We start from the raw sequence: 12,393 nt of genomic DNA, 5'->3' as shown, positions 1-12,393 counted from the left end.
ACTTTTGTGCATGGCGAGAGAAAGGGATTCAGTTTCATTTTGTTGCATATGGATTTCCAGTTTTCCCAGCACCATTTGTTGAAGATGCTATCCTTCCTCCATTGCATGCTTTTAGCCCCTTTATCAAATATAAGATAGTTGTAGTTTTGTGGATTGGTTTCTGTGTCCTCTATTCTGTACCATTGGTCCACCCGCCTGTTTTGGTACCAGTACCATGCTGTTTTTGTTACTATTGCTCTGTAGTATAGTTTGAAGTCTGGTATCACTATACCGCCTGAGTCACACTTCCTGCTTAGCATTGTTTTTGCTATTCTGGGTCTTTTATTTTTCCATATGAATTTCATGATTGCTTTATCTATTTCTACAAGAAATGCCGTTGGGATTTTGATTGGCATTGCATTGAACCTATAGAGAACTTTTGGTAATATCGCCATTTTGATGATGTTAGTTCTGCCTATCCATGAACAGGGTATATTTTTCCATCTTCTAAGATCTTCTTCTATTTCTCTCTTTAGGGTTCTGTAGTTTTCATTGTATAAGTCTTTCACCTCTTTTGTTAGGTTGATTCCCAAGTATTTTATTTTTTTTTTTTAGGATATTGTGAATGGAGTGGTTGTCCTCATTTCCATTTCAGAGGATTTGTCGCTGATATACAGGAATGCCTTTGATTTATGCGTGTTGATTTTATATCCTGCCACTTTGCTGAATTCATTTATTAGCTCTAATAGTTTCTTTGTAGACCCTTTTGGGTCTGCTAGGTATAGAATCATGTCATCTGCAAATAGTGATAATATAAGTTCTTCTTTTCCTATTTTTATGCCTTTAATTTCTTTCGTCTGTCTAATTGCTCTGGCCAGTGTTTTGAGAACTATGTTGAACAGAAGTGGTGAGAGAGGGCATCCCTGTCTTGTTCCAGATTTTAGAGGGAATGCCTTCAATTTTTCTCCATTCAGAATGATGCTAGCCTGAGGCTTAGCATAGATTGCTTTTACAATATTGAGGTATGTTCCTGTTATCCCTAGTTTAGTTTCTAGAGTTTTGAACATAAAGGGATGCTGTACTTTGTCGAATGCTTTTTCCGCATCTATCGAGATGATCATATGGTTCTTATTTTTAAGTCTAAGAAATCAAATTTAAAAAGACAATCAAACATAGACTTACCAAATCTAGTACAAATCTGAGAGGCTCCATCAATGCAGACTTATTCATGATCTAGTCCTAATTCAATATTTTCCAATTCTGTGGTTTTCAAATACTCATGGGGAATGTTATTTAAAAATCTGGTATTTTACTGCTGAAATAAAAATGATCAAATAGTAGTTTCTTTACATGAAACTTAATGGCTTAATTTATATATTTTTTCAATTTTAAGTTTTCTTCCCATTAATGTTAATTTTCTTAATATGCAAAGAAGTCTTATAAGTCTGGGGAAAATATGACCAATCCAATAACAAAAATTTAAAAAGGATATCAATTATGAATTATTATGAATTATGAATTATTATGAATTAGGTTGTTGTCTGCCTAGAGCCTTTTCTTTGTGAAACCACCAGAGGGTGCAGTATGAACATAAATAAAATATACCCTGAGCCTACCTATGAAGCCTTTATTTTATTGGAATACTATTAGTGATATTGAACACTTACTAAATGGGTAAACTCTTATTTAACACTTGATTAATACAAGATACTGGTGAGCTAAGCAGGTCACAGAATTTTATTTGATTCTCACAACTTTATGAGAGAGATAAATACTATTAGCCTCATTTAAAACTGAGAAAATGGTTTCAAAGCTAATTTCTCCTGTTTCATTCAAGGAGTGGAATTGAATGTAAGGCCAAGTCTAGCTGATCCAGAGTCTATACTCTTTACCACTATGCCATTTTCCCTTCCCCAAATGTTTCCCAAATCTGAAACTTGCATAAGCTTTTATTTATTGTTTGTTTTGTTATTATAAATGTAATGCATATAATTTCCCAAAATAGGAAATATGGAAAAGAATAAAGAAAATTTGAATTATAATCAATGCCACCATTCATTAGTACCTTTCTTGCCAATTTTATACAAATATACGCAGTTTTAATAGAGTTGAGGTCATTCTGCATGGGTAGTTTGACTCTTGATTTTACATATAGTATTCTACAGGCAGCTCCCATATTGAAAATACTTATTGATATTATGATTTATAATGGCTGCATATGATATTTCATATTGTTTAACCATCTTTTTGTTAATTTTATTTTAATTATTCACAATTTGTCTCTTTTATGACAACTTCACAAACATCTTTTGAAAATAAATCTTGCTATATCTATTTGTATACTAAAAATATATATATAATTATTTGTAAATTAAAATAAAGCTAAAATAAATTTTGCTTTATTTTTTATAATTTTCTTATTGTAAATTCTCAGATATGAAATTTATGATATAGAGATATGAAAATAGATAGATAGATACTGGGGATTTAACTTAGGAGTGCTTTACTATTGAGCCATGTCCCCATCCCTTTTTATTTTATTTGACACAGGGTCTCAACTAAGTTGCTGAGGCTGGCCTTGAACTTGTGATCTCCTGCCTCAGCCTCCCAAGTTGCTTGGATTGCAGGCATGCACCAGCACGCCTGGCTGAGATATAATTATTTTTAAAGACCATGATGAATATTGCCAGTTGCTTCCCACAAAAGTACAAATTTAAACTAGTACCATTGTGGTCTCACCACATCTTTACCAGTATTGAGTATCAATAAGACGCCTTGTGCTAATTTAATAGATGAAAATGTCATCTTGTTTTAATTCACATCTTTCTTTGATTGCTAATTGGTTTGAACCTCTTCACATTTTTTTTTTAGCATTTTGAATTTCCTTTTCTGTGGCTTATGTTTAAACTTTCTCCATTTTTCTATTGAGGACCTTATTGTTTTTCTTATCAACTTGTCTTTTACAATAGCTATATTATTCTTTTGTCAATTTGATAAATTGTATCTTCGGTTTGTTGACTTGTACTTTTTTGGAGATGCTCATTTTTAGTTTCTACATCATTAATCACTATTCCTATCTTCTTCTGTTGCTTCTGTATTCAGAAAAGCCTTTCCAATTCAGAGATCAAATAGGTTTTAAATTCTGCAGATATTTATTTTGGTGTATAGTATGAGGTGAAGATCTAATTTTATTTTTGTTTTGCAAGTAACATTTCTTCCAGTTGTGATCTTCCTGTCTCAGCTGTCTCTTGAATAGCTGGTATTATAGGCATGAGCTACCAGGTCTGGCCTCCTCCAGTTTTTTAAAAAATAAATCTGTTTCCTACTTATGTGTGATTTCTCTTTGTCATGTTTTTTTTATATGTATGAAGATCTATTTTATTTATTTATTTTATATTATTGTGGTGTTGGGAATTGAACCCAGGGCCTTACATATGCTAGGCGAGTGCTTTACCATTGAGTTACACCCTTCACCATGAAGATCTATATTTAAACTATGTGTTTTATTCCATTAATATAATAGGTGCTAAATTAGATAACTTTATTTATGTATTTTAATACTTGACAAAGTATTAAAACCAAGACTCATTACTCCTTAAAAAAATAATTTTCTTAGCTATGTGCATTTACTTATTATTACTTTTTCTTTTTTTTTTGGATGATATATTTACATGGTTTGAAATCCAAGATATGTAAAAAGGGGTACTAGAAAAATATACTGACTACTAGAGAAGCAATCAATATTATCATATATATATTTATATATATGTTTGTGTGTGTGTATACATATATATATATATAAATAAATTAGCAAATTCATCTAAATTTCTTTCTTTTTTCCTTTTTTTCTCTACAAACACTGTTTTGCACCTTGTATTCTTTTTCACTCACAATGTATCTTGGAGGTGATTTCATATTACAACATAAAAAGCTTTTTCACTTTGTACAGTGTAATAATTCATTATATGATTTCACCATAGTTAACTAGTCTTCTATTTTAATAGACTTCTAGGTAATTTCTAATCTGCTATTAAAAACAGTGTTTTGGCACTGTTTGTAGTCATTTTGCATGTCTGCATATATCTGTAGGATAGTTTCTTAGAAGAAAAATTACTAGGTCAAAAGGCATGTACATTTGTATCTTTGATAGTTCTTATCAAATTGCCTTGAATAGAAGTTAAACCAATTTACATTTCTACTTTTGTATACAAAGAAGGTTTAGTCTCAGACTTTTCTGAGAACATAATTTTGTTTTATTTGAAGGATCTCATCTAAGTGATATATAGTTTCCATTGGAAGAACTTAATGAAATCTAATTTTTTTAAAAATTGAAAATAATACTTTTACTATTAATATAGTTTTATACTTTTAGGAAATAAATTTAATTAATGAAGTTAGGGACAACTCCATTTATTAATTATTCTTAATAACTAAGGTTTTAATTTTCCTACTATTTATTATCTATTGGATATATGTAGTCTAAGTATGATAAGTGCTGTTATTTGTATAGTTAGCAAATAGGATATTTGCTGGTATATACCAGTAGTTCCAGAAGTTTGGAAGACTGAGGCAGGGGGATCACTTGATTCTAAAAGTTTAAGATTCGACTGGGTGATATAGTCATACCTCATCTCAAAAAAAAAAAAAAAAAGATATTTCAGTTGAAAACATTTCAGCTTTTATAAAATTAAAATAAGGGGTTGGGATTGTGGCTCAGTGGTAGAGTGTTTGCCTAGTATGTGTGAGGCACTGAGTTTGATCCTTAGCGCCACATAAAAATAAATAAATAAAATAAAGGTATTGTGTCCATCACAACTAAAAAAAAAATTCTAAAAATTTAAAAACCTAATTATACAACACGACCACATAAACATGATTTAATTTTTTTTTTTTTTTTAGTACCGGGAATTGAACCCAGGGGTGCTTAATCACTGAGCCATGTCCATAGCCCTCCCCATCTTTTTAAATATTTTCTTTAGAGACAAGGTCTCACTGAGTTGCTTAGGCCCTCAGCCTCCTGAGCCAGATTTAATTTTTGTAAACTGAAAAATCACTTCAAGAATCTTATTGTAGCTTATGGTCTTCCCAGATATTTTTTTTTAATTTGGTATTGTAAAGTGTGAAAATACTAGTAAATAGTGTCTATATTATTTGAATGCTGAATAACAAAGGTGCTGTAATCATTTAAAATAGAGTACTGTGTTTTATTTTGCTGATAGCATAGCTATACATATATTTTTAATTTAAAGGATTATTGAATGATTGTCAGGGATATATATAAAAATGTCATATATATATGGCTTACTGTATGTTTCACTTTACAGCATAGAAAAGAATTTTATAAGGACTCCAGTTGTAGAAAAGCAAATGTACTTCCCTCTTCAGAATTATCCAGTGAACAACATGGTAACAGGTGACTTAAAACTTAGAGTAAACCCAGCTAGAAAAGAAACAAGGAAATAGTGTTTAGAATAAAGCTGCTGTTGTACTTCAAATGCCTAATAAGTAAGAGCTCTAAATTATATGTGATAATGGAAGAGACATTGTCTACATATTAAATAAATTAACCTGCAAAATTAATCCAAGGATAGGTCTCATATTTTCTGTGCTAGAATAGTGGTCTCTAGGTAGAGTAAATACATTCCCAACTTATGCTTGTTTTCAGGCATCAGTTTTGTTTGTTTGTTTGTTTGTTTTGTTTTGTTTTGTTTGCAGTCTGGGGATCAAACCCAGGGCCTGCGCGTGTTTGGCATCAGTTTGTATTTTCAAGTGTCCCAGTTTGGAATTATGTGGAAAACCCCAATAATAATTTTCTTTCAGGGTCTGATGAAACCTAGGCCCCTTTCTTTATCATGCTTGTGTGTAGGCATGTGTGTGTGTGCTTGCACACATACACACTACAGACTTTACACAAAATTTAAGGAGATTCAGAGATGCCCAGAAGTCTATTCAGAGATCACTCAGTCTCCTACCTGAGTGTTCACAAAAAGAAAAGTCAGCTAACAAGTTGAACTTGAGAAGGTGATGAGAGGATAGAACTAATGGAACCAGTTGAAAAATGGCCACTGGTGTTTGAATGGTTTTGAGTGAGGCAGATATTTTCTTCCACATTTTTATTTGGTGCATTAGAGGTAGATATTTGTATGCTTTTATCTGGGCAGTATTCAGTGAGGTTACTGATGGTTATTTTTAAAACAGCAATTTTATATGGTTGGATTCATAGTTAACTTATTAACTACAAATTTTTTATTTAAAACAATTAAAATAGGTATGGATTTAGATATCCTGTTGAGCTAGATGGTAGTGTTTTTTTAAATTCAATTATACTTATACCAGAATGTTTTCACTTTTTAAGTGTTTACTTTTAAGTTAGATTTCAATTTTAGTATAAATCACAAAATTTACATCACACATAAAATACAATCACTCAAATAGTAAGCGATTGCTATCAAGTTTTTGCTATCGAGTTCTTAAGCTCTTTCCATTTGGGCTGGATTTCTTTTTTTGTTTTTTTATTTTGATAGTAATCTCTTTTTCAGATTATTATGACATCAAATTGCTCACACCCATAACTTTTCTTGACTGAGCAATAATGTCAATTTTCCCATTAAATTTTTTTTTAAATAAACCTTTCTTCCACTACTTTTTTTTTAAAGAGAGAGAGAGAGGAGAGAGAGAGAGACAGAGAGAGAGAGAGAGAGAGAGAGAGAGAGAGAGAGAGAGAGAGAAAGAGAGAATTTATGAATATTTATTTTTTTAGTTCTCGGCGGACACAACATCTTTGTATGTGGTGCTGAGGATCCAACCCGGGCCGCATTCATGCCAAGCAAGCGCGCTACCGCTTGAGCCACATCCCCAGCCCCCCCCATTAAATTTTCACAAAGACTGTTGTATTAGTGTTAGCAGTGCAGGAAAAGTTGTCTGTTCTAATAGGGAAGATATGCTGTTTGTGCTGTTGGTAGCTAGTTAAATAGATAGTTCTAAGTGACTATCCTTTAAATCAGTTATTCCCAGTTATTTTGGTTTAAATGCTTATATGTTCCAGTCCCAATCTGGACATGACACTGTTACTAGTCAAAATGACTTATCAAGTATCTATGTTTTAAAGGATGGTAGGAGGTTGGGGTGGGGGAGCTATGTTCCTGATAATGATCAGGTTTTGTGGAGAATCTTCTCACTGGTATTATTTCTTTTAGTTCTTTCATCAGGTCACTTTTTAAAAATTATAACTTTAATAAATCAAAGACAATGAACAGCATAAAGTATGATAAGATTTCAAATGGAAGTTTATATGTATTTTCTTATTTTGTAGGTTATATATCAATTGATGCTATGAAGAAATTCCTTGGGGAGTTACATGACTTCATTCCTGGAAGCTCAGGATATTTGGCATATCATGTTCAAAATGAAATCAACATGTCTGCTATAAAAAACAAATTGAAGAGGAAGATTTGAGTTAAAATTTCTCTTGTATACTGGGTATTTATTTTCTATAAAATATTGCCAAAGATGTGCATAATTTAAATGCTGTCCTTTAGGTCTGAAGGATGGGGAAATGGGGATGAGTTCTTCTCTTTCTCAACATGTGTCTTTAGGAACTCCAGAATCCTTTTGATGCTGTGTTTGACATTTGGGTTAAATTTTTCCCCAGATGGTGTATGTTCACAAATTGAATTCACAGTTGTTATGGAGTGGTTGTTATTGAAACACACTTCTTCATAAGAAGCTTGCTCTCTCTCTCTCTCTCTCTCTCTCTCTCTCTCTCTCTCTCTCTCAAATGTACTTTTAATTTTAACATTTTATTATATTTTTTTCTATGTTCAATACTGTGAATGCTAAGTTTTATGACTCTGATTCTGATTATATTGATTTTTTTCGTGAACTAATATTTTAATTCATTCTTATGTGTGAATGGCTTCTGATAATAAATATATCAAAAGTGCATTAATATAGGCTATAAGTATTATGTCATCTGAGATGATCCTGCAAGGTACCTTAAAACCCTGTTATGGAAAGGATGGTAGATAACTTCAAGTCCAACTCCTTTACTATTTTTTTTAAATGACAAAATGAAGACCTTGAGAAGGGTGTCTTACCAGGGTGACTAAACGTGGGGGGGACTCACCCAAACTGGAACATGACTTTCTTAATTTTCCAGGCTAGTGCTTCCCACTCTTCTGCATGGCATGTGCTGTAGCCTCTGTGTCAGGTATTTCTGTGTTTTGTTTTTTGAGACACAGTCACTCTGTATTGCCCAGGCTAGCGTGGAACTTCTGGGCTCAAGTAATCCTTCTGACTCAGTCTTCCAAGTAACTGAGACTACAGGTGTGTACTACCACATTAGCTTCTCTGTGTCTCTTAAGTAAGTATTGAAATGTAGTGATATCAAGAATTTTTACTGACAGGATCATGCTATGACTCAAATTTTAAGATACAAAATTCTAACACCACTATTGGCATCAAATTTGAGATTTTTTTCCAATTTGGTAACGTTTCCTTATTTATATTCACATCTATGGCTGAGTCCTTCTGAACTTGTAAATTTAAAATAACCACACTAAATCTTCTTTTTCTAAAACATATTAAACATTATCTCTCCTGAACAATCTTAAGTCACATTCTGTTGATTGTTTCTTACACAGAAATCAAGCTTGAGTTTAGATTTTAAATTAATTAGTAAGAGGATTACATAAATTTATACCAAGTTGTGTGCATTGGGATTTCTTGGAAGAGAGTATTAAGTATTTTCCCAACATATGCATGTGCTAATATAGTTAATAAAAACCTAAAACAAAACAGAAGTGTTTCCCAAATAAAAGTGATTAATTTTTAGAGGTATATAAAAAGCCAAATATAACATATATTCTTGAAATACTGATAGAAGGAATAAAATTAGTTGTCATACCTTTCAGGAAGTGAAAAAGCAGTATGATTTTTGTTGTTGCTTATATAAACTCTTTATTTGCCCCAGTATATCTGATGGATGTTGCCTCTGGCTCCTATCCACTTTTATTTCAGAACTCAAGACACATCTTGCAGATATGTCTTCTCTAATGCTTTCAACAATTATTCATAGTCATCTCTCATACTGTTTAAGTACTGTTAACTACCTAGCATGTAGTTTTCATTTCATCTTATTCTTTCATCCTTTGTGAACAGATTTTCTTTGTATCTTTTGATAGGATTTTATGCAATTAGGTAAGTTATGAGTGATTGACCAAGTCTGCTAATTATTTCTTTTTTAATTTTAATTTGTTATATATGACAATAGAATGCATTAAAATTCATATTACACATATAGAGCACAATTTTTCCATATCTCTGGTTATACACAAAGTAGAGTCACATTATTCATGTTTTTATACATGTACTTAGGGTAATGATGACCATCGCATTCTACTGTCTTTCCTACCTCTAAGCCTCCTCCTTTCCCCTCCCTCCCCTTTCCCCTTTTGCTCTATCTAGAGTTCATTTAACCCTCCTACCACTACCACCACCCCCTGCAGCATATTATGAATCAGCATCCTTAAATCTGAGAAAACATTCGGCATTTGGTTTTGGGGGATTGGCTAATTTCACTTAGCATTATATTCTCCAGCTCCATCCATTTACCTGCAAATGCCATGGTTTTATTCTCTTTTAATGCTGAATAATATTCCATTGTGTATATATAACACATTTTATTTATCCACTCATCTACTGAAGGGCATCTAGGTTGGTTCCACAGTTTAGCTATTGTGAATTGTGTTGCTATAAACATAGATATGGCTGTGTCTCTGTAGTATACTGTTTTAAGTCCTGTGGGTATAGACTAAGGAGTGGGATAGCTGGGTCAAATGGTGGTTCCATTCCCAGTTTTCCAAGGATTCTCCATACTTCTTTCCAGATTGGCTGCACCATTTTGCAGTCCCGCCTGCAATGTATGAGTGTGCCTTTTCCTCCACATCCTCGCCAACACTTATTGTTGTTTGTATTCTTAATAGCTGCCATTCTGACTGGAGTGAGATGAAATCTTAGTTTTTATTTGCATTTCTCTAATTGCTAGAGATGTTGAACATTTTTTCATATATTTGTTGATTGATTGTATATCTTCTTCTGAGAAGTGTCTGTTCAGTTCCTTGGCCCATTTATTGATTTGGTTATTTGTTTTTTTGGTGTTAAGATTTTTGAGTTCTTTATATATTCTAGAGATTAGTGCTCTATGTGAAGTGTGTGGTAAGAATTTGTTCCCAATTAGTAGGCTGTCTGTTCACCTCACTGATTGTTTCTTTTGCTGAGGTTTCTTTTGTTTCTTTAGTTTGAATCCATCTCATTTATTGATTCTTGATATTAATTCTTGCTCTATAGAAATCTTATTAAAGAAGTCAGGGCCTAATTAAACGTGATGGAGATTTGGGCCTACTTTTTCTACTAATAGATGCAGTGTCTCTGGTTTAATTCCTAGATCTTTGATTCACTTTGAGTTGAGTTTTGTGCATGGTGAGAGATAGGGATTTAATTTCATTTTGTTCTGATGAATGTTGCCTCTGGCTCATGGATTTCCACTTTTTTATAGATTTCCACTTTTCTCAGTACCATTTGTTGAAGAGGCTATCTTTTCTCCAATGTACGTTTTTGGCACCTTTGTCAAATATAAACTAACTGTAATTATGTGGGTTAGTCTCTGTGTTCTCTATTCTGTACCATTGTTCTACAAATCTATTTTGGTGCCAATACTATGTTGTTTTTGTTACTATTGCTCTGTAGTATAGTTTAAGTTCTGGTATAGTGGGAATCTTGCTAAGGATTGCTTTAGCTATTTTGGGTCTCTTGTTTTTCCAGATGAATTTCATGACTACTTTTTCTATTTCTATGAGGAATACCATTGGGATTTTGATTGGAATTGCATTAAATCTGTATAGTGCTTTTGGTAGAATGGTCATTTTGACAATATTAATTCTGCCTATCCAAGAGCAAGGTAGATCTTTCTATCTTCTAAGGTCTTTATTAATTTCTTTCTTTAGCATTCTGTAGTTTTCATTGTATAGGTCTTTCACCTCTTAAGTTGATTCCCAAGTGTTTTACTTTTTTGGTGCTATTGTAAATGAGGTAGTTTTCCTTGTTTTCATTTCAGAGGATTTGTCACTGATAATGCAGAAATGCCTTTGATTTATGGATGTTGATTTTGTATCTTGCTACTCTACTGAATTCATTTACTAGTTCTAGAAGTTTTCTGGTGGAATTTTTTGGGTCTTCTAGGTATAGAATCATATCGTCAGCAAATAGTGCTAATTTGAGTTCTTTGTTACCTGTCCTTATCCCTTTAATTTCTTCCATCTGTCTAATTGCTTTGGCCAGTGTTTCAAGAACTGTGTTAAATAGAAGTGGTAAAAGGGGGCATCCCTGTATTGTTCCAGGTTTTAGAGGGAATGCTTTTAATTTGTCTCCATTTAGAATGATGTTGGCTTGGGGCTTAGCATAGATAACTTTTATGATGTTGAGATATGTTCCTGTTATCCCTAGTTTTTCTAGTGTTTTGAATAAAAAGGAGTGCAGTATTTTGTCAAATGCTTTTTCTGTGTCTATTGAGATGATAATATGATTCTTATCTTTGAGTCTATTGATGTCATGAATTACATTTAGTGGTTTCCGTATGTTGAACCAACCTTGCATCCCTGGAATGAACCCCCACTTGATTGTGGTGTTCTATCTTTTTGATATGTTTTTGTATTCAACTTGCCAGAATTTTATCTAGAATTTTTGTATCTATGTTCATTAGAGATATTGGTCTGAAGTTTTCTTTCTTTTTTTCTTTTTTTTTTTTAAGTGTCTTTGCCTGGTTTTGGAATCAGGGTGATATTGGCCTCATAGAGTTAGTTTGGAAGTGCTCCCTCTTTTTTCTATTTCCTGAAATAAATTGAAGAGTATTGGTATTAGTTCTTCTTTAAAAGTCTTGTAGGACTCAGCTGTGTATCCATCTGGTCCTGGGCTTTTCTTGGTTGATAGGCTTCTGATGGCATTTTCTATTTCATCACTTGAAATTGATCTGTTTAAATTGTGTATGTCATCCTAATTTAAGCTGTGCAAATCATATGACTCTGGAAATTTGCCAATACCTTTGATATTTTCTATTGTATTGGAGTACATGTTTTCAAAATAATTTTTAATTATCTTCTGTATTTCTATGTTTTGATATTTCCTTTTTCACTACGTATGCTAGTAATTTGAGTTTTCTCTCTCCTTCTCTTTGTTAGCATAGCTAAGGGTCTGTCAATTTAATTATTTTTTCAAAAAAACCAACTTTTTTTTGTCAATTTTTTCAATTCTTTCTTTTTTTATTTCATTGATTTCAGCTCTAATTCTAATTATTTCCTGTCTTCTTCTACTTTTGGTGTTGATTTGTCCTTCTTTTTCTAGGGCATTGGGAAATAATGT

The 12,393-nt window shown here is 32.5% G+C and overlaps 1 protein-coding gene across 7 annotated transcripts in view; it reads left to right on the top strand.

Moving 5' to 3' along the window:
• Terb2 (telomere repeat binding bouquet formation protein 2) overlaps window positions 1–8,582 on the top strand; it is a 16,605-nt gene extending 8,023 nt beyond the window's left edge. For all 7 annotated transcript variants that reach the window (XM_015480710.2, XM_048793349.1, XM_048793354.1 and 4 more), the window contains 2 exons: window positions 5,304–5,392; window positions 7,292–8,582. In XM_015480710.2, coding sequence (XP_015336196.1) covers window positions 5,304–5,392; window positions 7,292–7,434 — 232 coding nt within the window. In that variant the 3' untranslated portion in view covers window positions 7,435–8,582. The remainder of the gene's footprint in view (window positions 1–5,303; window positions 5,393–7,291) is intronic.
• The last annotated feature ends 3,811 nt before the right edge of the window (window positions 8,583–12,393 follow it).

The sequence above is a fragment of the Marmota marmota genome, unplaced genomic scaffold (assembly GCF_001458135.2).
Source record: "Marmota marmota marmota unplaced genomic scaffold, marMar, whole genome shotgun sequence".
Taxonomy (NCBI): domain Eukaryota; kingdom Metazoa; phylum Chordata; class Mammalia; order Rodentia; family Sciuridae; genus Marmota; species Marmota marmota.
This window is presented reverse-complemented; position numbering and strand designations above follow the sequence as displayed.